The sequence below is a fragment of the Otolemur garnettii genome, unplaced genomic scaffold (genome assembly GCF_000181295.1).
Source record: "Otolemur garnettii isolate 467f Iridium unplaced genomic scaffold, OtoGar3 scaffold00002, whole genome shotgun sequence".
Classification (NCBI taxonomy): domain Eukaryota; kingdom Metazoa; phylum Chordata; class Mammalia; order Primates; family Galagidae; genus Otolemur; species Otolemur garnettii.
Window position 1 is genome coordinate 33,658,316 of NW_003852397.1, and position 20,126 is coordinate 33,678,441.

General features: G+C 39.9%; 2 protein-coding genes across 7 annotated transcripts in view; one reads left to right on the plus strand and one right to left on the minus strand.

Moving 5' to 3' along the window:
* Positions 1-1,120: 1,120 nt before the first annotated feature.
* Positions 1,121-8,503, minus strand: DPH3 (diphthamide biosynthesis 3). 2 transcript variants are annotated; one of them, XM_003781723.3, is made up of 3 exons: positions 8,302-8,503; positions 7,697-7,771; positions 1,121-3,888 (listed from the first exon to the last, which is right to left on the minus strand). In XM_003781723.3, exons 1-3 carry the CDS (start codon positions 8,407-8,409, stop codon positions 3,823-3,825), a joined length of 249 nt encoding a protein of 82 aa, XP_003781771.1. In that variant the 5' UTR covers positions 8,410-8,503; the 3' UTR covers positions 1,121-3,822. The 2 variants fall into 2 exon arrangements, with proteins under 2 accessions (XP_003781771.1, XP_012660943.1); XM_012805489.2 differs by lacking the exon at positions 7,697-7,771.
* A 251-nt stretch (positions 8,504-8,754) lies between these two features.
* OXNAD1 (oxidoreductase NAD binding domain containing 1) overlaps positions 8,755-20,126 on the plus strand; it is a 40,193-nt gene continuing 28,821 nt past the window's right edge. Inside the window, exons 1-5 of one of the 5 annotated variants that reach the window (XM_003781725.3) lie at positions 8,755-9,069; positions 14,465-14,555; positions 14,738-14,889; positions 17,465-17,607; positions 17,882-17,945. In XM_003781725.3, the coding sequence (XP_003781773.1) occupies positions 14,860-14,889; positions 17,465-17,607; positions 17,882-17,945 (237 nt within the window). In that variant the 5' untranslated portion in view covers positions 8,755-9,069; positions 14,465-14,555; positions 14,738-14,859. Of the gene's footprint in view, positions 9,070-14,464; positions 14,556-14,737; positions 14,890-17,464; positions 18,566-20,126 lie in introns of those variants that run through there. The other 4 variants (XM_023513676.1, XM_023513677.1, XM_023513681.1 and 1 more) reach the window with 4 other exon arrangements.

Consider the following 20,126-nt stretch of genomic DNA (forward strand, 5'->3'; position numbering starts at 1 on the left):
TAACCAGTTTGATGGAAGTGTCTTGGATTGTGTATGAAAACACCACACTGTACCCCCAAAGTGCATCAATGTACACAGTTACCATTCAATAAAAAATAAAAAAATAAAAAAATAAAAAAAAAGTCATCTGATCTAGTTACTCCCTCATATTTCCTGGTTTGTTTCCTTGGGGGAGTCTAACCACAGTCTAATCTTATTTCCTGTCTCTTCCAATTGCATGTACGGTCCAAGAAGGCAGACACTCCGTCATCTTCACCCAGTGCCTAGCACAGGTACTCCCCAAGCACTTGCTAGATGAGTTCACCCAGCAACTCTATGAAAGAGGTACAATTATGGTCTACATTTCACAAACCAGGACATAAAAACTAACTTGTAGTGAGATATTACGATTCAAGCTGGGTCCTGACCAGAACTGGGCTCTCAAACCACTCCCTGGATTGATCATTAGCCTCAAATAAAGTATCAGCCTTTACTCCTGGCAATAACTAAATTACTCATCCAGGAATGCCAACTTTCTTTGCCTTACTACCACTTGACTCAGCTATTTTTTCCCTCAAATAACAACAAAAAACCCAAAGCCCAAATGATAGAAACAGTGGAAATTTCCTTATTTAAAAAATCAACTGCCCACACAAGAAAGCCATTTACAATGCCCCAAAGAGGTTAAGACACATTTCTACCTCAAATAATATCATTTCAATAAAATCCTTTAATTCAAAATGTTGATCATTAGGAAAAAAATTACATGAAAACACATGGATTTTGATTGTCTGATTTTATTTACCATGATAATACAATTTATTCTAGTAATAAATTATTATGTACAGTTTTCAAAAATTTGGGGTGCTTTTTCAAAGAAAAATGTTTCTGAATGTGACACAGGAAAAAGACTCCCACTTCAAGTCCAGTGGATCCTTGGCTTTGTGCAAAAGTGAGTCAACAGTATAAAGTCAAAGTGAGATTTATTTAGAAACTATACAGGGTGTCCCAAAGGTCACCATAAGTAGGAAAAATTAAACTCATATTTTATATTCTATTTTTAGTATTTCTTATTTACATATCAACATGTAGAGAAATATTTTATAAAGTTTTATAATGAATATTTTATACATAAAGGTACATTTAGCTACAATTTCCCCTTTTCCCTCTATGTATATGTTGTACATATGTATGGCACCTTTAGGACACTATTAGGCCGTCTATTCTACAGACAGAGCAGAGGCAGTTCTCTCTGCAGAAGAGAACAAGCCCCGTGGTAGAAACACAGAAAGTCTACTCCACAGACAAGAGCAGATAGCTTTCCCTGCAGAAAAGAACTGGCCCCTGGTTCCTGTTGTCTATTTAAGCAACAGACTAAACAAGGGGAGGAATAATCATAGAGGGATGATGTTTTTCCACCATCTTGGTTTTAACTGGTTGGAACTTGCCCTGCCCCCTCCTAACCTATTTTGATCAGGGCAATTTCACACTTTCAGACTTCCCAACTCAATTAGGTAATGCTGCAGTAACACTCAAAGGCAGTACCTGCCAGTTCCCTGTCTCAACGTGATACTGAAGTCTATGCAGAATCTATTTAAATAGTTGACTTCATAATTTTCAGAACACTCAGGATGGTAACACCAAGTTACTGAAGAATGGAGTGTCTTTCTCTATAATTCATGATTTAGATAGTTTGTTTATAAATTTTTCAATTGCCATTTCTGTTCCCCTAAATTACCAAGCCTAAAATCAGAGAACTGACAGCTGAGAAATCCCTGATCCAGTCTCCTAACTGTAGAGATGAAGAATCTACTGGTCTTGCCAAAGACTACAAAGCTAATACAAGGCCATCTGGATTAGTAATTAGTTTTTAAAGATGTCCCAGAAGTGTCTCAGGATAAATAAGACATACATGCCACACAGAACTTCAATCATGTCTGAAAGACTCTGTTTTACTTTCTGCTTAACCCAGGATTAAATCCTGATGTGTTCTTTTGTAGTTCACAAACTTAGTGACTCAATTGCTTAAAAAAAAAAAAAAAAATCATTCCCATTGCTACCGCATTATCACCAATCACTTTATGCTTCTTTTCTCCTGGGATGCTTGAACTTTGTTAAGTTTTCTCCCTGTTCTTTTATGCTCACAGCAGACCTACATCAAGAATGTCTGTCCTTGTTTGAAATTTCTCATCAGCAGAGAAAGCTAACATGTTAGGATATCTAGAAAACTATCAACATGAGCATGGGAGAGTTCATTTCTCTCTATAGCTTATGCCCATAGTCGGCAAGTACCATGCTCTGTTCTTCTGAGCAGTCACTTTGCTTTTGCAAAGCAGTTGTGGACTACTTCTGGGGTATCAGTGACTCAAATAGCAGTAAGATATCTCATCACATCAACAACATGCCATATAATGTACCCTGCACTTTTTGTATTCAGTTTTTGGTGACTTAATACATCTCAGCCTCATAGCTACACAAGTCACGCTGCTGGCAGGTAAAAAGGCCACTCGTTCCAATTTAAAGCTCCAATGAGTGTGCTGCACCTTTACCAACCAGTAAGAAAATACTCACGTTCTAGCAAGCTATTTTTCTCCCTAATTGCAGGAGCCATTCCCAAAACAACCTGCCACAACATCAGGGAATTTAAAAAATTTTATACATACACAGCAAAGTTGCATATAAAGAGAATTTTCAAATTCCATGTAATTCATTCTAATTTCTTGCTACTCTTAGCACTGCAGCAAAGGAAGACTGATAGCTTATGTTTATGTTTCCTTTTCTTCAGGGCAACATTTCTCTGCAGGAATGAACCTCTGGTTTGGCTGCACATTATAAAGGCTTGCTATGCCATGTATCCTCACAGGTGTAATAATTCAGAACAAGACTCCCATTTTCAAGTTCATTCTCTGTTGTAGATGTTTTATCTTTTACGAGTAGTAACAGGATATTGTAATATGCTGAAAGCACTGGTACCAGCATGCCATAAAGACTTGACATTAACCCTATCTGGTATGCAGTTTCATCAGCCTCAACAAACAAACACAAAATCAGTAATTCACTTACTAAGTTGGCAAATTTTACTTCTCTCTTTCTGTTACCAATTTTATTTCCTTCATCTGCTTTGCTTTTTGTCTTACCTGCTAAGGAAGATACAGAATATAAGGAAACTCCATATTCTTTGATCCTTTCACTCTGAAATTCTTCTTTCCTGTTCACTAACTTTTAGCTCTGGCAAAACTGTGACCTCACTGTATTCTCTCTTTAATACCATGACCAAACTCTGCGCACTAAGGTGTAACAGAAAAGGCATGCTGAACAGACATGAACATTCTGGTAATGGCAAGACAGAGGAGACTACTGTGGTACAGGAGCTGGAAGGGCAGTACAGAAAAAACAACTAATTTTAAATTTGGAACAGCAAAGCTGATATCAAATTTCAAAGGAAGAACTAATTTTAATCATCTTGATAACTAAGTCAAAAATACAATCTCTCTTTTCATTAAGGAATCCTAATGACTGAGGTAGTTGCTATTGTGATCAAATATTAATCAGGTTCAAGATAAAAAAAAAGATGAAACTGAAGGAAGGAAAGCACTGATTTGAAATTATTGTCCTTTAAATACAGATGGGTAATTAAGAACATTTCCAATTCAAATTTCTAAGCACAAAATCCAAGTATGGCATGTTGTGGACTCACTTCTTAAAGATAAACTGAGCAGCTGATGGGAAGAATCCATACTCTTAACAGCAAACCACAAATGATGGTCGCAGCGAAGAAGCTGTAACCGTGTATTTGATGTTTCCATCTTGGTTCATTCCCGACTGTTCCAAATTTGGATTTCTTCAGCATTTAACTAATTCTGTGTTGGCTGAAGGGGCTGGGATTGTTTCTCCACACACAAACTGATCCTAAGAGCGAGAAACATTAACCACTGAGTTTCCATGTCACGAATGCACTAATATTAAACTTTCATTTTGTTAATAATCCAGCTGTTAATTTAGTCTTTCCATTGCTATTATCACTTCATCCTTGTTCAAAAAGACAATGTTAGCATCAGAATTAGAATCCTAAAAGTATACTGGTTTTTAGTCCTGAATTCATTATTTAACATAAAGCATCTTATCTATAAATGAACATTCCATCTTTACTACAGAGCAACCACTTCTCAAAAACCACATAAAGACATGTTACATCTTTTAAGTTTCTGTTCTAATTATCACTCACACTAAAACTCTTCCACTTCAATATTCAGTCACTTAAATATCTGTCTTCAAAATAATTACTTTCTCCAACTAAAAGGGACAGTTCTTCATGTGTTTCCCAAAACAGATAATCTGCTATGTTTGTAAATGAAGTTCAATCTTTTGACAATCTATCTTGATTTAGGTCAGTTACTACAAGAAATTTCTTGTCTCCCAAGTTACCTGTCATCTCCTGAAATCTGATCCCTGAAAGATCAACCCATATTTTGTCCCCGTCACTCTGTTGCCCAACAATTGGAACTCTTCCCCTGTGCTCTTTGGAATTCACCACCCATTGTCAGCACAATGCCTCGTTATTTTCAACCTCTTCTTTGAAATGTCTCTTTGACCCCAAGGAACACTGGGTAATGTCTGGAAATATTTTGGGGTTGACAGAACTAGGGTGTGCTACTAGCATCTAATGGGTAAAGGTCAGGGATCCTGCTAAACACCCTAAAGTACAGAGGATAGCCCCACACGACAATTACTAAGCACAGACTGTCAATAGTGTTGAGGTTGTGACAAAGCCACTCTAAGAACACTGTTTTCCCAATATTCTCTTCTAGTGGTGGCTCTAGAGCCTTAGCTCCAGAGGCCTTAAAAGTGGGGTTGGCTGCTCCTTTTTGCCTCTATTCTCCTTCCTTGTTTAATACCCACAACTTTGAATCTTATATCATGAGATTACAGCATTACTATTCCTCTCTGTGGCTATCATCTACCCATCTGAATCCCATGTTCCAGTCCCCCTGGACCTCCTGGGTATTCATCCTATCACCTTTTCACTGCCCCTGACTCCCTTTATCTAGTTCAAATTCCATGCTCAATTATCGTAACTACTCTTCTCTTATTCCTGCCTATTCACTTGGCAAAACCACAACTCTGGTTAAATCTAACTGTCAGTGTCTACATTCACTCATGGAGCTGAAATTCTCTCTTAACCTCTAACACCACCAGTGCCCCATGTCTCTGCTCCCTTTGCAGCAAACTCCTTGAAAGTAAGGCCTATACTTGATGCCTCCTATTCTTCTCTATTCTCCCCAACCAGCTTTCCACCTATCAGATTTCTCCTATCAAGCTCTGTTCCTACTATGCAATAGAAACTACTCTCATCACCATTACAAGTTAACTCTGTATTATTATTATTTTTTTTTTTTGAGACAGAGCCGCAAGCTGCCCCCTGGGTAGAGTGCCATGGCATCACAGCTCACAGCAACCTCCAACACCTGGGCTTAAGCGAGTCTCCTGCCTCAGCCTCCCAAGTAGCTGCGACCACAGGCGCCTGCCACAACGCCTGGCTGTTTTTTGGTTGCAGCCATCATTGTTGTTTGGCGGGCCCAGGCTGGATTCAAACCCACCACCTTAGGTGTATGTGGCTGGTGCCTTAGCCACTTGAGCCACAGGCACCGAGCCAACTCTGTATTGTTAAAACCAATGGCTAATTCTTGATTTTCTTCTACATTGTCCTCTGACAAGGATCATCAATTCCTTCACTTTTTCTCATCTGGTGTTCAGGCTATGATACTGTTGATTTTTCTCCTTCCTCAGGTGTTGCTCCTTTTCAGTAAACTTAGATGACTTCTTTCCCTTCCCGACCTTTTAATGTTGGAGCTCCTGGAGGCTTGGTCCTTTCTTTAGTCCATCTCTTACCTACATTCACAGCCATGGTGATCTCACCCAGTGTCATGGCTCTAATGCTATCTATTACTGGTAACTCTCAAATTTACATTGCCTGCCAATCTCTCTGCGGAACTCCAGACATGCATAAAAAATTCCCTTCTCAACAGCTCCACTTAGATGACTAGGAGGCCTCTCAAACTCAGTATATCCAACTTCCACCCCTACATCTATAGTCACCTCCCCCTCAGTTGATAACTCCATCCTTCTAGTTATTAAGGTCACAAATGTTGAAATCATCCTTGACTCCTCTTATGGCCTATATCCAAAGCCTAAGAAAATCCTTGTTATTCAGTGTATCCAGAATCCAACCATTTCTCACTTACCTTCATTGCTACAGCCTGGTCCCAGCCACCCATCTCCTGCTTTGATTAGTGTGACAGCCTCCTAACTAGTTTTCCTGTTTCTACCTTTGCTTTCTCCCTGTCTACTCACAACATAGCAGTAAGAATCTTTCTTTTAAAATTTAAGTTTGATCCTGTTCAAAAATCCACCAATAGTTCCCTACACCATTCATAGCAAAAAACCAAGTCCTTAAAGTGTCCCACTCCAATAATGTCATCTTGGAATACTCTCACTTGCATTTACTTTGCTTTCGTCATAATGGCTTCATTTTTGTTCCTTGACAAAACTAGGCATGTTCCTCCCTCAGGTCTTCTTCACTGAATGTTCCCTTTGCTAGCGTCTCTTCCCTCTCATATGTAAGACTGACTCCTTCACTGCCTACAAATCTTCACTTAGTAAGGCCTTTTCTCAAGAAGGCCTGCCAAGATCACCCACCCTATTTAAAACTGCAACTTCCTCCCAGACCAGAACCTTACCCTATTCACTTTTTTCTCTGGAGCACATTTTAACAAAAGAATGAATCATTACATTTCCAAATTATACTCTAAATTTTAGTTTGCTTCTTTCACGAGGCTCTGTGTCTCATCCCCAATTTCCCTATTCTCCATTTTGGAGTTCATGCTTAAGAGTGTTAAGCTCCTTACTTAAGACTCCATTCAAAGTACCAACCAAAACTTTGGGCAGGGGTAGGCTGTAATCACATGTACTTTTTCTATTGTCAACATTCTTTCATTAAAGACAATACAACAACTAAAGGTGAAAATAAAATTGTAAAATTGCAACTAGGTATCTTAAACTGTATAACACAGGGTTCTGTGTATAAATACAGACAAGAGGTACTACTATAGGCTTGGCGCCTGTAGCTCTGCAGCGAAGGTATCAGCCACATACACCAAGGCTGGTGTGTCCCAACCCAGCCAAACAATGACAACTGCAACAACAAAAACAAAAATAACCGGGCGTTGTGGCAGGTGCCTGTAATCCCAGCTACTTGGGAGGCTGAGACAAGAGAATCGCTGAAGCCCAAGAGTTTGAGGTTGCTGTGAGATGTGACACCACTGCACTGAGGGTGGCATACTGAGACTCTGTCTCAAAAAAAAAAAAAAAGGTACTAGTATACAATTGTTCCCTTAGAAATAAGCGTAGAAGCTCTGAACAATTTTAATAAGAACTAGTACAGGAATGTCAGTTAAAATAATCTTTATAATTAATTTTCTTATATTTAGTAAGTAATAATTTTCATAAAAGGGCAGTTTCCTTTGTTACCCTCTCCAAAGCTAAAATAATTTGAACTTTTACAATTTTAATTTACTACACAGTTGTCAGTCAGTGGTTTTGTACTTTATCTGGCACACTGATATGAAACATTCTCCTGCACTGATCACTGACAGGCTACTCCAGGTCATTGCTATTGCTTCACAACCCTTTTCCCCTCTTTTAAAAAGACATCTCTTACTTTGTCATAAATCACTTTTATAATGAGAGAGCAGCTAGGACACGTCGCCACGTCTTCCCCATTCTCCAAATCTTCCTATAACGAAATCAAACACCGTTTGGTCAGCATAGTGTCCCCTTCGCCATTTCTTCCCCCCAAACCTACACCCAAGTCTCCTGATGGCTTGCCTCCTTTGAGTGGGTGAGAGAACCAAAAGAGCTCTCCGCGAGAAACGCCGCACTCCATATCCCCCTAGAAGCGTCACTTAGGGGTAAGACCCAGGAAGGATGGGTCAGGTTCGGCCGCCTCAAAACCCCTGGGAAACAAAAACACATCCTCTCTACCAAAGTAGCCTAGGAAGGGACCCTATGGGCGGAGATGGAGGGATATCCAGCAGGGAGCCGACGCTCCCCACTCGCTCCCTGGCCTAAGTGAAAGCCCAAACTATGTGTACGAGAAGCTCGAGTTATTAATTTGGTAGTGGTTGGCAGGGAGTAGGATTCAGAAACAAGAAAGAGGGCACGCATGCTTCAGCTCCGCAAGGGCGATCGAACCACGCAAGGAACATCCGGCGAATTGAAAACGCGCCTGCTACGGTGAGTTGCCGTGCGGGGTGCTGAAGTTACCTTGGTGATGGAGAAGTTGTCCCCACACGGACAGGGGTAGAAATAAGTCTCCGAGTCCTCATCATATTGGAAGTCTTCGATCTCCACCTCGTCGTGAAACACTGCCATGGTCACCGGCAGGCAGCGAAGGGCTGAAGCCCCTACGGCCCGACACTTCCTCAGTTGGTTTAACTTGGTGGGTACCGGCCGGGCCCTGCGTAGTTCCCCCACGCCGCTACAGGAACAGTCGTTTCCGGCGCATAGGCAATGACGCAATACCGACGGTGGTGGCCAAATGGGTGACCGACAGCGGTACCACGGAGATGACGGTGCTAGGGGCGGAGACACTGAAAAGACGGCGTTTCCTGTTCGGCAGCGCTCCGTAGCGCTCCTTCCATTGGACAGCAGCGTCCAATAGAATGCGGGGCTCGCTCGCGCTGCTGTTACGTCATGTCGGGAACGCGGAGGCTCCAGTGCGCGGGCGGTGGAACTTGGTCTGCGTTTGCGGGCTGCCTACCTGTAGCTGCTGAGAAGGCCCTGCCTGTAGGCTGGGGTCTTAGAGAACCCTTAAGCAATCCGCCGAAAGTTGTAGCAGGCGTTAGGTAGCATCCACCTGGTGCTGGGGAAAGGTGGGGCGCCGCTTTGCTCGGTGTCAGGAGGCGGCCGGAGCAGTTTAGCCTCATCGACCTCCTGACCCGGTGACGGACGAACAGTTCCTGTGGAATTTCGCTTCACGGAGTGACCTTGAGTTCAGGGTGACCCTCAGCTTGTTATTGTTCCTGGTTGCAGGTACATGCCCATCTTTTCCTCCTTCCAGACATCTTCAGATACCTTAAATTGTGTTGCCGAAAGGGCTAAGCCCTGGAAGGCATGTAACATTATTAACTGCAATGATTTGTAGTAACAGTGATTACATTACCTTTTTAAGTTGGAGATTTGTTATGCGCCAGATATTGCGCTAAGTATAATTCTCCCATCAACTCTGAGGGCTTAGACGTTATTCCATTTTATTCTTCAAACTGAGATACAAAGAGTTGAACATCTTAACTAAGAAAACACACCAGGAAAATCATTGAAGAGCTTGTCTTTTTTCAGAGCCCCAAATTACTTAACATGTATAAACCTCAGCTGCTTCTTTTTAATAGTAACAGTCTTACTGGGCAGGGTTATCTGTGTGAAGTCTTGAAATGCAAATAAAAATGATTTGTCTTGGTAAAACCAGATTGCATCCATATTGCTTTTTTACTAGGCATATTCCTGTCCTGGTAGAGAAAGAATGCATTGTAGTGGGAGAAGAAAAGCACTGTTGAAAAAGATCTTTGATCGAAATCCTAGTTACTAATTAGCTTTGGCTGGGTATTTACATTCTGTGGTCCTTCCTCTTCTAAGTAAGAAAGCGTTGTACTAGAACAAGGGTCCTCAAACTTTTTAAACAGGGGGCCAGTTCACTGTCCCTCAGACTGTTGGAGGGCCGGACTGCGGGCCCCTGGACTAGTCGGCTGCTAAGCAAGACAGGCAGCGGCGGCAAAAGAACCTGGCGGACCGGACAGCCCGCGGGCTGTAATTTGAGGACGCCTGTACTAGAGATTATTATAATATCCCTTTTAGATTTAACATTCTATTTTTGCATGGAAAGTATGAGTTTTACTTGGTTCAGCAATTACATATGACATTTAGTTCACATTTACATAATATATAAACAGAATACATCCCTGTGCTTATGTACACACGCGCAATTGTTTGTGTGAAGTTACAAGTTCTTGTGTTCACTGAAATGAAGCTCCACCTAGTTTAGCCCTTTTTTAAAGCTTGAAAACTTACACCATGGAACACTACCTTGAGCCCATTAAAAAGATGGAAATTTTGCATCTTTATAGCAACCTTTATAACAACCTGAATGGATTTGGAGAATGTTCTCCTAAGTAAAGTATTGCAAGATTGGAAAAACAAGCATCACATTACTCAATACCAATTTGAAACTAGGAGATGAACAATCATGTGAGAAAAAAAATCTCAAACTCAAGAGGGGGGAAGGAAGTTCAGTAGCTTCCCATCCAGTGGGTACAGTGCGTGAATATATGGCACCTTCTCTGGGTGGAGGACACAGCTACAATTCTGATTTTTACCTGTCATGTGTAAATTATATAACCTAATAGTTTGTATCCTCATATTGATCTGAAATAAAGAATTTAAAAAAAAAGTATGAACACCTAATGGCAGAAGTTTGGGGGAGAAAACACAGAAGTTGCATTAAAGGAATTTATAGAAGATTATTTCAAAGGCCTCAAAAACACTTCATTTTTCATAATTGGAGATCTACCCAGCATTAGGAAACATTTGTTAAAGTTGGTGAAGATTAACTGTGATGACTATCTGAACAAAGGAGAAATCACAGCAAGCCCACACAGTGAAGTGACTGCTCCCTGTACATTTGTAGATACAAATACTTCTCTTGGAGAAAGGAGGAAAAGGCAGATTCTCCAGTGTCTGTTGTGTAGTCCCAGTGATCATTTTGAGGTTGGGAACTGGCTTTAGTTCTTCAGTGCTTCTGAGTGTAAGTACCTACAAATTTAACATGAGTCTTTTTTATGTACAGAAATGGGTGCAGTCACATTTGGCTCATGGAAGTATAAATTGGTAGATCTTTTAGAAAGCAATTTGGATCTATCAAAAACAATTTGCTGGGGAATCTTACAATCTGAAATTACTAGTGCTAAAAGTTACAAGGATAGTTGGGTAGTTTTTCTTTGTAATCCTCCAACTTGAAAATACACTACTTAAAATGGAAAAAAAATTAATGAACCTCTTAATAATAGTTCACACCATGTGCCAGCCACCCTGCTGAATCCTTTAGAAGCATATGTCATTAAAACAGCCCACTGAGGTATAAATATCATTAAACCCCATTCTTTTTAATTTTTTTCTTTTTTTTTTTTGAGACAGGATCTCATTTTGTCTCAAACTTGTCCCTGTAACCTCAAACTCCTGGGCTCAAGTGATCCTCCTGCCTCAGCCTCCTAAGTATTTAGGACTATAGGCATGTGCCACCAGGCTCAGCTAATTTTTCTAATTTTGGTGGAGACAGGATCAGGCTGGTCTCAAACTCCTGTGCTCAAACTCCCTGCTTTGGCCTAGAGGGCTAAGATTACAGGTGTGAGCCACAGTGCTTGGCCCCTGCCAATTTTTTGTTGTTGTTAGAGTTGGGGTCTTGCTATATTACTTAGGGTCATCACAAATTCCTGACGTCAAGTGATCCTATTGCCTTGATCTCCCAAAGTGTTTATAGGCATAAGCCACCATACCTAGGCCTAAATCCTGTCTTTAATGCTGGGAAAAGTGGAGTTTAGGGACTAAGGAACTTGCCTAAGGCAAGGCTGGTAAGTGGCAGTGAGCTATGGTGAAAACTCAGGTCTGTCTAACTGTAGAACCTATGATGTTTGTGATGGGAATGGTACTTCACACAGAGCTAGATTAAACAAACAGCACAGTAGCTCTGCAGACTACTGAGATCTTTCAATAAGCAGTACTGATTCCATTGGCATTAGATTTGGGGTGGGGGATGGGGTTCCCTTAAGCTTTCATTCTGCCATCTGTTGGCTATCCCGCTTGTCTAGCTGGAAGTAGCTGCTCTACTGGTTCTGCTCTGCTGGAGCTTGTGCTGTGTCGAAGAAAATAAAACCATAACCAAACATTTAATGTAGTATTTTTTTTCATTCTACCCAATACTTTTAAATAAAACATTATAGTGTCTACTAAAGGTAGTCATGTTTGTTCCTGAAAGGTAGCAGAAATGGGTAATGACATACTTTTGGACCCTGAGAGTGTGACAAAAATATATTTACTAGTTGGTACAGTCCTTTGAAATCCGAAGTTTATTTTTTATCATAAACGTTAACATTGCTTATCCAGGAAATAACAGTGTTCAGAAGTTCTAGCATAAAGTCTGATAGAACTGGGTCATAATTGATAATGGAAACTGATAAGTGCCATTGTGTATCAGGCTGGGGGAGTTATTGGCTTTATCAAACCTCTGCCTCTAGGTTATTTGGCAAGGAAGAGAAGATGTTTATGTATTAGGATTGATTTTGGGTAACATTCTTGCTTCAGGTATTTCCTCAGACATTATTTGTACCTTTTAGCATTCAGTCAGATGCTGTGAGTATGTTAAAATGGTAAGAGGTAACTTCCTTAAGATCAAAAGCAGGAAGGAGTCACACCTAGGCTCAGTTGCACTGATTTCTCTGCACCACCACCTGTTTACTACTAAGCTTCCCTTATTAAATGCTAGGAGCCCCTTTGCTTCCTCAGTGATGTCTAGAATATTGACAGATGCTGCCAGATGGAGCATACCTGTATTCCCAGCTATTCAGGAGGCTGAGGCAGGAAGATCACTTATGCCCAGCCTGGGTAACATATTGTGACCCCATCTCTACAAATAAATGAATTAATGAATTACATATGCCATGATCTTTGAATTTACTTTATTTCCGTGCATTTGTGCTCAAGGAGGCATTCTTGGTTTTTCTCTCTCACTGCCCTCTCACATCCTATCTAAACTATCAGCAAGTTGTGGGGCTCTGCTTTCAAGATACGCTCCTTGTTCATCTATGGCTGTCATCTCTATAGCTGTTATTGTACTATAATCTTAGACCAGAGCATTCTAACTAGACTGGCTGCTTCTACTCTTCTGTGATCCAAAATTCTTCACCCAGCAACCTGAGTAATCCTTTAAAAATATAAATTAGGTCATGATTTATTCAAACCTTTCAGTTGCTTCCCATTGCCCTTGGGGTAAAGTTCATACCCTTACCGTGGCCTGCTGGATTTCATCTCATTTTGCTCTCACTCAGCTCCCTGCCGTCCAGTCTAACAGCCAGGCTTGTTCCTTGTTGGGGCCTTTGTTCTGGCTAATCCTCTGTGGGAATGCTCTGCCCTTACTATCTACTTGGCTGCCTCTTTCTCTGCATTCAGGTCTCAGTGAAGATGTCGTCACTTGAGAGAGGCCTTTCCTGATTTCCCCTCTCCCACCCTCCCACCCCATCGCTCTTTGTCATATTCATAACCTTTAATTATATCGTTAATTATCTGTTTACCATCAGTCTCTTGAGCTATAATAAAAGATTCATGATAGCAAAGGTCTTGCATCTGGTTCTTTATTGTATCTTCAAGGGCTAAAATTGTGTGTGGCACCCCTATGATTGTTAAATAAACTGAGCATACCTCTTGGACCAAAACAAGAGTAATTAACCATTTTGATTTTTAAGACAGTGTCTCACTCTGTTGCCCAGCCTATGTACTGTGTACATAGCCTATGTACTGTGGTGTCAGCCTAGCTCTTAGCAAATTCAAATTCTTGGGTTCAAATGATCCTCCTGCCTCAGCCTCCCAAGTAGATGGGATTATAGGCACCTAATCATAATGCCTGGTAATTTTTCTACTTTTTAGTAGAGATAAGATCTCACTCTCGCTCAGGCTGAGCTCAAGGGATCCTCCAGCCTTGCTCTCTCAAACAAGGTGGTAGGATTACAGGTGTGAGCTGCCATACTCAGCCCAAGTGTAATTAATCTTAAGTCTGAAATTTAATCTTGTACTTGCAGTGTTTACTAGGAAGTTTTATTATTTAATAGATTTCAGTTTTGTTTAGCATTTATAATAGTTTTCTGTGTTTCAGAAATAAAGCTAATGTTTTTGGCAAGACAAAGCCTGTGAGGATACAGACATTGATGGAATATTCTTCCTTATAGGGTGTTAGGAGTTACTTAATATTTATCGATCTGCTGTGGTTGCTTAAATACTTACAGTGAATATGTGAAACCTTGGACATGAGTAATTTGTTTTAATACCTATTTGAAGGACTAGCATAAAGCTTTGGAATGTACTTTGAACAGAATTTTTTAAAATATCCTTTATTTACCAGTAGGTGGCACCCTTGGTTATGATTACTGTTAGAAAACAAGATTTTAGAATTTTGAAGAGAACAGTTTTAAAAATTAGCATTTCTTTCTTTTCCAGTTTAGTTGAGGTGACCATTCAAACAGCATAATCACAAAATGATCTGTCTTATTGTGAGGCTAATTAATTGTCTAAAACTTTGAGTAGGACCATATTTCTTTATGTAACTATATAGCAGTTAAATTTTATCAAAGAACTTGGCCTCAAGTGACACATAACTGTATCATTCTAGACTTTTGTCCTTTGTTTCCTGGTGTGGATATCCGAAGTAACAGGAGTTAAAGACAGGCCACAGAAGATAAACAAGAGAAGCAATACCAGAGGTAATCAGAAAAGTAGAAACGGGGGAGTTGGGGGTGGAAGGGCTGGGAAGGGGGTGATTAAGAATGGGTTTGCCGTGAATTGATGCCTACGGATTATAGTGAGGCTTTCTTTTTGGAGCTAAGAGGTAGCAGTGCTTTTTATCAGTTTCCCAATATGTTATATGTTGTCTGTGCCATTGCAGGAACTTTGTGAGAATTTCAGTGTATGGAAAAACTGTCAATGCTCCAGCTGGTGTATATTCAAAGGTCTCAGTCTAATTCCAGGACCTAAACGTTCTCTGTCAGTCAGCCAACTATACACTTAATGACTCCTAAAATCTCATGGACTTCTAAAGTAAGTTTCAACTTCTTTCAGTGATTAATGTACCATCCTTGAGCACATTTAACCGGGAAGAGCTACAGTGAGTGCTCTTGCATGAGGTGAAAGAGGCCTTATGTTGTTATCATTTATTAGAGAGAAAAATAGCAAGTAGTATGTTTATCCACAATGGTGGTGTATCATACTGTGGCAAGAAGATAGATCTTTCATCTAAAGATGAAGCATGGTATTCGTGATATAATTTGGGTATAGCTGAATGAATTACATATGACTTATCTTAGCACCTGATCCATTGACTTTTAGTTTCTGTTGCTCTCTGTTGGAATGTAAGCTCTCTAAGATGGTCTTTGTTTTTTCCATGCCCGTATTCTCAGCTTAGGCCAGTGCCTGCCACATACTGGGCTCTTAATATTTGTTGAATAAAGGACTAAATTAATGAATATGGAGTAGGAATGTAAACACACTTAGCTTGAATATTTTCCTAAAACTAAATTTATTACAAATAATTTAAATAATGCCTTCCAAAGAGCTGAGGAAAAAGAAATGTTCACATTTTTATTTATTCTTCAAGTAACTAAGATAGGAAAGGACAGATATTGCAACGTAAGATGTTAAATGTGGCTATATTAGGCAAAGAAATGTTTAAAGATTGACATAGGAAGGGGTATGAAAGAAACAAACAAACAAACCATCAACTCCTAATCAGTGCTTTTTTTGATAGGATACTAGTTTTTAAATTTTGAAATATTGGAGAATCTTTCTGTGTGTACATGTGGTAAACTTTTTAATTGAAGCATAATGTACAAATAGAAAAGTATACAAATTCTAAGAAAACAGCTTCATCGCTTTTTACATGCAATCAGCACCCAGGTTAAGAAACAACATTATCACTGCCACCTCCTAAGGAAAACTGCAACTTGGTTTCTAATAACTATAGATTCATTTTGCCTATTTTTGTATTTAGTATGATTGGAATCAGTCATGTTCTTTTATGTGTTCTCTTAAGTGTGGCTTCTTTCATGTGGTATATTTGTGATATTCATCTATGTTACTGCATATAGCTTCAGGTTATTGATTTTCACTATTGTGTAGTTTGTCTTGTTGTGTAGATGTATCACAACCACTTTACTCTAGGAATGGTCATTTGGATTGTTTCAAGTTTGAGCTGTTATATGAATAGTGTTATTATTGTCTACTTTGGTTTTTAACATCTGGGAACCTTAGCCTTTTTATGTTTGGGACCCTCAGTGAATTTGCCTTCCTCTTGTACTTTATGTAACAAATATTAAAGATATAACTCCACTCTTTAGGTGGAGTGGAGTACAATTATCAGACAGCTATAAAATCTACTCTCCTCTTCTATAATAGCATGAGCTCAGTCACATGAACTTGGTCGAAGATTTTGGAAACCAGTAGAGAAAATGAATATTTGGTAGCACCAAAAATTATTTACTTATGAGGTTGGACAATTAAGTTCACAAACTCATCCTAGAAAAAGTGCTACATACCTTATTGCTGAATATCACCATGATCACCTTTGAAGTACTCTCCTCAGGAAGCCATGCACCGACACCAGCACCTAGTCCACCCGTCAAAGCACTTTTTCTAGGATGTGTTTGCAGACTTCGTTGTCAAACCTTGTATAATGCAACTCTGATGACCAAGAATGGATGAGGCACTGGCATCAGTGCATAGCTTCCCAAGGGGACTACTGTGAAGGTGACCAGAGTGATACTCAGCAGTGAGGTATGTAGCTTTTTTTCTAGGGTCAGTTTGTGAACTTTTTTTTTTTTTTTTTTTTTTTGAGACAGAGCCTCAAGCTGTCCCCCTGGGTAGAGTGCTGTGGCATCACAGCTCACAGCAACCTCCAACTCCTGGGCTCAAGGGAGTCTCCTGCCTCAGCCTCCCAAGTAGCTGGGACCACAGGCGCCCGCCAAAATGCCTGGCTGTTTTTTGGTTGCAGCCGTTGTTGTTGTTTTAGCAGGCCTGGGCTGGATTTGAACCCGCCACCTTAGGTGTATATGGCTGGCACCTTAGCCACTTGAGCCACAGGCGCTAAGCCAGTTTGTGAACTTAATTATCTGATCTCCTTAAGTACCAGGGCAATACCTTGAATCAACTCTGAATAGTGGCAGAAACCTTATCAAAATGACGTTAGGCTCTTGGTTGCTTTGCTGGTAGATCAACTCATAATAGCACCAACAGAAATCCAAACTCTTCTTCACTAGCTCCTAAGATAATCTGATATTTCTGTACTTTTTCTTAGAATAATTTTATTTAAGTAATTTATTTATTTGAGACAGAGTCTCAAGCTGCTGCCCTTGGTAGAGTGCCGTGGCGTCACAGCTCACAGCAACCTCAAACTCATGGGCTTAAGTGATTCTCTTGCCTCAGCCTCCCCAGTAGCTGGGACTACAGGTGCCTGTCACAACTCCTGGCTATTTTTTGTTGTTGTTGTTGTTGTTGTTGTTGTCATTGCTGTTTAGCGGGCCCAGGCTGGGTTTGAACTTACCAGCTACAGTGTATGTGGCTGGCACTATAACCACTGTGCTACGGGCGCTGAGCCTCATAAAATAATTTTAAATTTCAGTTTTATGTTTGCCCAGGAAGTACCATGGCGTGTCCTGCTGTCTTGATTCCTCGGCTGTTGAGGGGCTCAGTTGGAGCCATCTGTTCTCAGGCCCCTTTGCTGAGACTGACACCCAGCACTTTGCGCCACCTTACTCTAGCCAGGTAAGTCATTAAGCCTTCAGTGTAATTTGAGGTTGATTTTTAAGAAACCTACCCTGCTGATAATTATGGGAAGCATGTGAAACTCCTGGAAAAGGTAACAACTTGGCTTAAATATGCTTGTTGTTAGATCATTAAACTTTAGTTCAGTGTGGAAACATTCATTGGCCGTTTTGTAGATCCACGATGTCATGTATTTTGGGTAACTGTGATAATATAGGAAAATATTATTTTGTGAGGATAATGCTTAATTACCTAATTTTACTTTTTGTTGAAGCATAATGAAATCCATAAGGAAAACTGATCACTTGGAGAGAACTGCAAGTGTCGTTCGCCGGGAGGTTTGTATCTTTGGGGTGTGGGAGGTTTTTCTATCTGGACAATTTGTGCATAGTTATGACTGGCCTATGAGTCAGGCATTAGATGCATTTGGTCCCTTCGAAGGACCAAAGGGGCAGTTTGTTATTGTTCTGTTCAGAAGTTTTCTGAGGAAGAAATTAGTTATTATTAGTTATTATTAGTTATTATATAACTAATTTGAAAAGGTAACAGAGAAGGGCTTAAATTTTTATTTTCTAACTTGGAATAAATGGATTAACTTTTAGGGAAGGGAGTATAGCAGCAATGGAGAGAACCATCCTCACAGGTATGATGTTTAGGGTTTTATTTCAGGAATACAATTACTTTTAGAACCTACATTTTATGAATGGCTCACCTTTTTCTTTTTGTTTCCTTTTTTTGGCACCGTGTCTTAAAGTCTTCATTCTCATCCCTGCTTTAGAACACCAGCTTATTTCATCAAGGGAGAAAGCTCTAACATCTGAGAAAGGAAGGTGGACGAACTCTTGTTATCCTTCTAATGTACAGATTTTTCCTACTATATTCAGACTATACAAAACTAATCTACCATCTGAAGGGGTGTCAAGGGCTGGTAAATAAAGGATCCTCACCCTTTACCTCAGTGAGTAACCCCATTTTTATTTAAAAGCAGAAATTGGATATTTGCTTTTGCTTTTTTTTTTTTTATACTTTTTCTCACATTCAGATATATTTAGTCTTGTAGAGCTATTTAAATTAATAGTAAAGAAAATATTTCATATTAGAAAGGATTATACATTTCAATAAATATAGTCAGAAATTGTCACAGAAGTTTGATTTTATGTAGTAAATACAGGATATATTTTGAAGGCGTGTCATTAGGCTTCACTCTTAAAAGTAGTTCTGCTTTTAGAAAATTGCTTTGGGGACTAAGGTTGGTGCACTTGTTGATTCAGCTTCAATATATATAAATATTTTTGAAAAGTCGGTAAAATTAGTTCATAGAGTTGATTTATGGGCATGTGGGAAAATATACTTTTCCCAATGAGGATAAATCTCAAAATACTTTTTTGGGGGGTGGTTTGTTCAACACACAAAAATGCTGATTCTGTAAAGGTGAGACTTGTTAGGATTTTTTTTAAACAGTGAAGGCTTTGCCAGTTGTGAGGAAAAAGTAGTTTATTTAACAGGTTTAGACTATAGTCTTCTCTGTTTTATTTTGAGGCAGGTAAAGTTAGAGCACAGGTTGAAAAACTTTCTATAGAGGGCCAGATAGTAAATATTTTAGGATGTATGGGCTATACTGTTGTAGTTAAAACTACTCAGTTCTTGCTTGGGTGGTGTGGAAATAGCCATCGACAATATATAAACAAATGTGTGGCTGTGTTCTAATAAAACTTTATTTACCAAACACCCAGAACAATTAGAGTACTCATTTCACAACTTTGTGGGACAAAATTATTAGGACTTTTTTAGCGGGGGTTACCTTGAGCTGAGTTTAGGTAAACTACAAAGAAAGTCATTTGTAAACTCTAATAGTATCATGGAAAAGTTGAGAATTTTAGTGCCTGCAAGTCAACAAATCCAATCATAGTAGTACCTTGGACGAAAAATGTTTAAGTTGCAGTTTTCTATTTCTGCTTCCCACTCTTCTCTCAAACAGAATAAAAACTAGGAAGAGATGAGGGGAACTGGAGAAAGCTAGATGTTGTCTGGAGCCACCACATCATTAGTGTATGGTCATCAGAGACTTGCCCCAATCCCTCCAGAGGGCGTTCCTAGCCACCAAGCAGGGGTTCAGTCTGTTGTTGAAATGAACCTCAGGCTGGTCCATAACAGAACTAGGCCAGCTCCTCATAGTCTTATCTTCTATTCTTGCCTGTAATTTGTACAGCAAGTGTATTTTACATAACTCCCCACTTGGCATTTGCTCTTCAGTTTAAGTTCATGAGGTAGTCTCATCTGCATTTTACAGAGAGGAAGCAGAGCCTAAGTGATGTCTCCCAGGGACAAAGGGAAGCTGTAACTCAGAAATCCTAGGCCAGAGGACCCTGCTGCCACTCCTGGAGTGCATAGAGCACTCCCTAAAAATGTCATTGCAGTATTGGTCATTGTAGTCCATCCCTGTGGAAAACTTAGTGAATGACCATTTTATGATGTTAATGCTTCTTTCTCGGGACTGTAAATGTAACCAGTCTGAGGTC

Bases quoted from the DNA above. Each gene is read 5' to 3' on its own strand.
- DPH3 (XM_003781723.3), bottom strand. From the start codon at position 8,409: ATGGCAGTGTTTCACGACGAGGTGGAGATCGAAGACTTCCAATATGAT. The intron at 7,772-8,301 runs GTAACTTCAGCA...ATTTCGTTATAG, and splicing joins ACAACTTCTCCATCACCAAG to GAAGATTTGGAGAATGGGGA. The intron at 3,889-7,696 runs GTAAGAGATGTC...TCTCGCTCTTAG, and splicing joins TAAAAGTGATTTATGACAAA to GATCAGTTTGTGTGTGGAGA.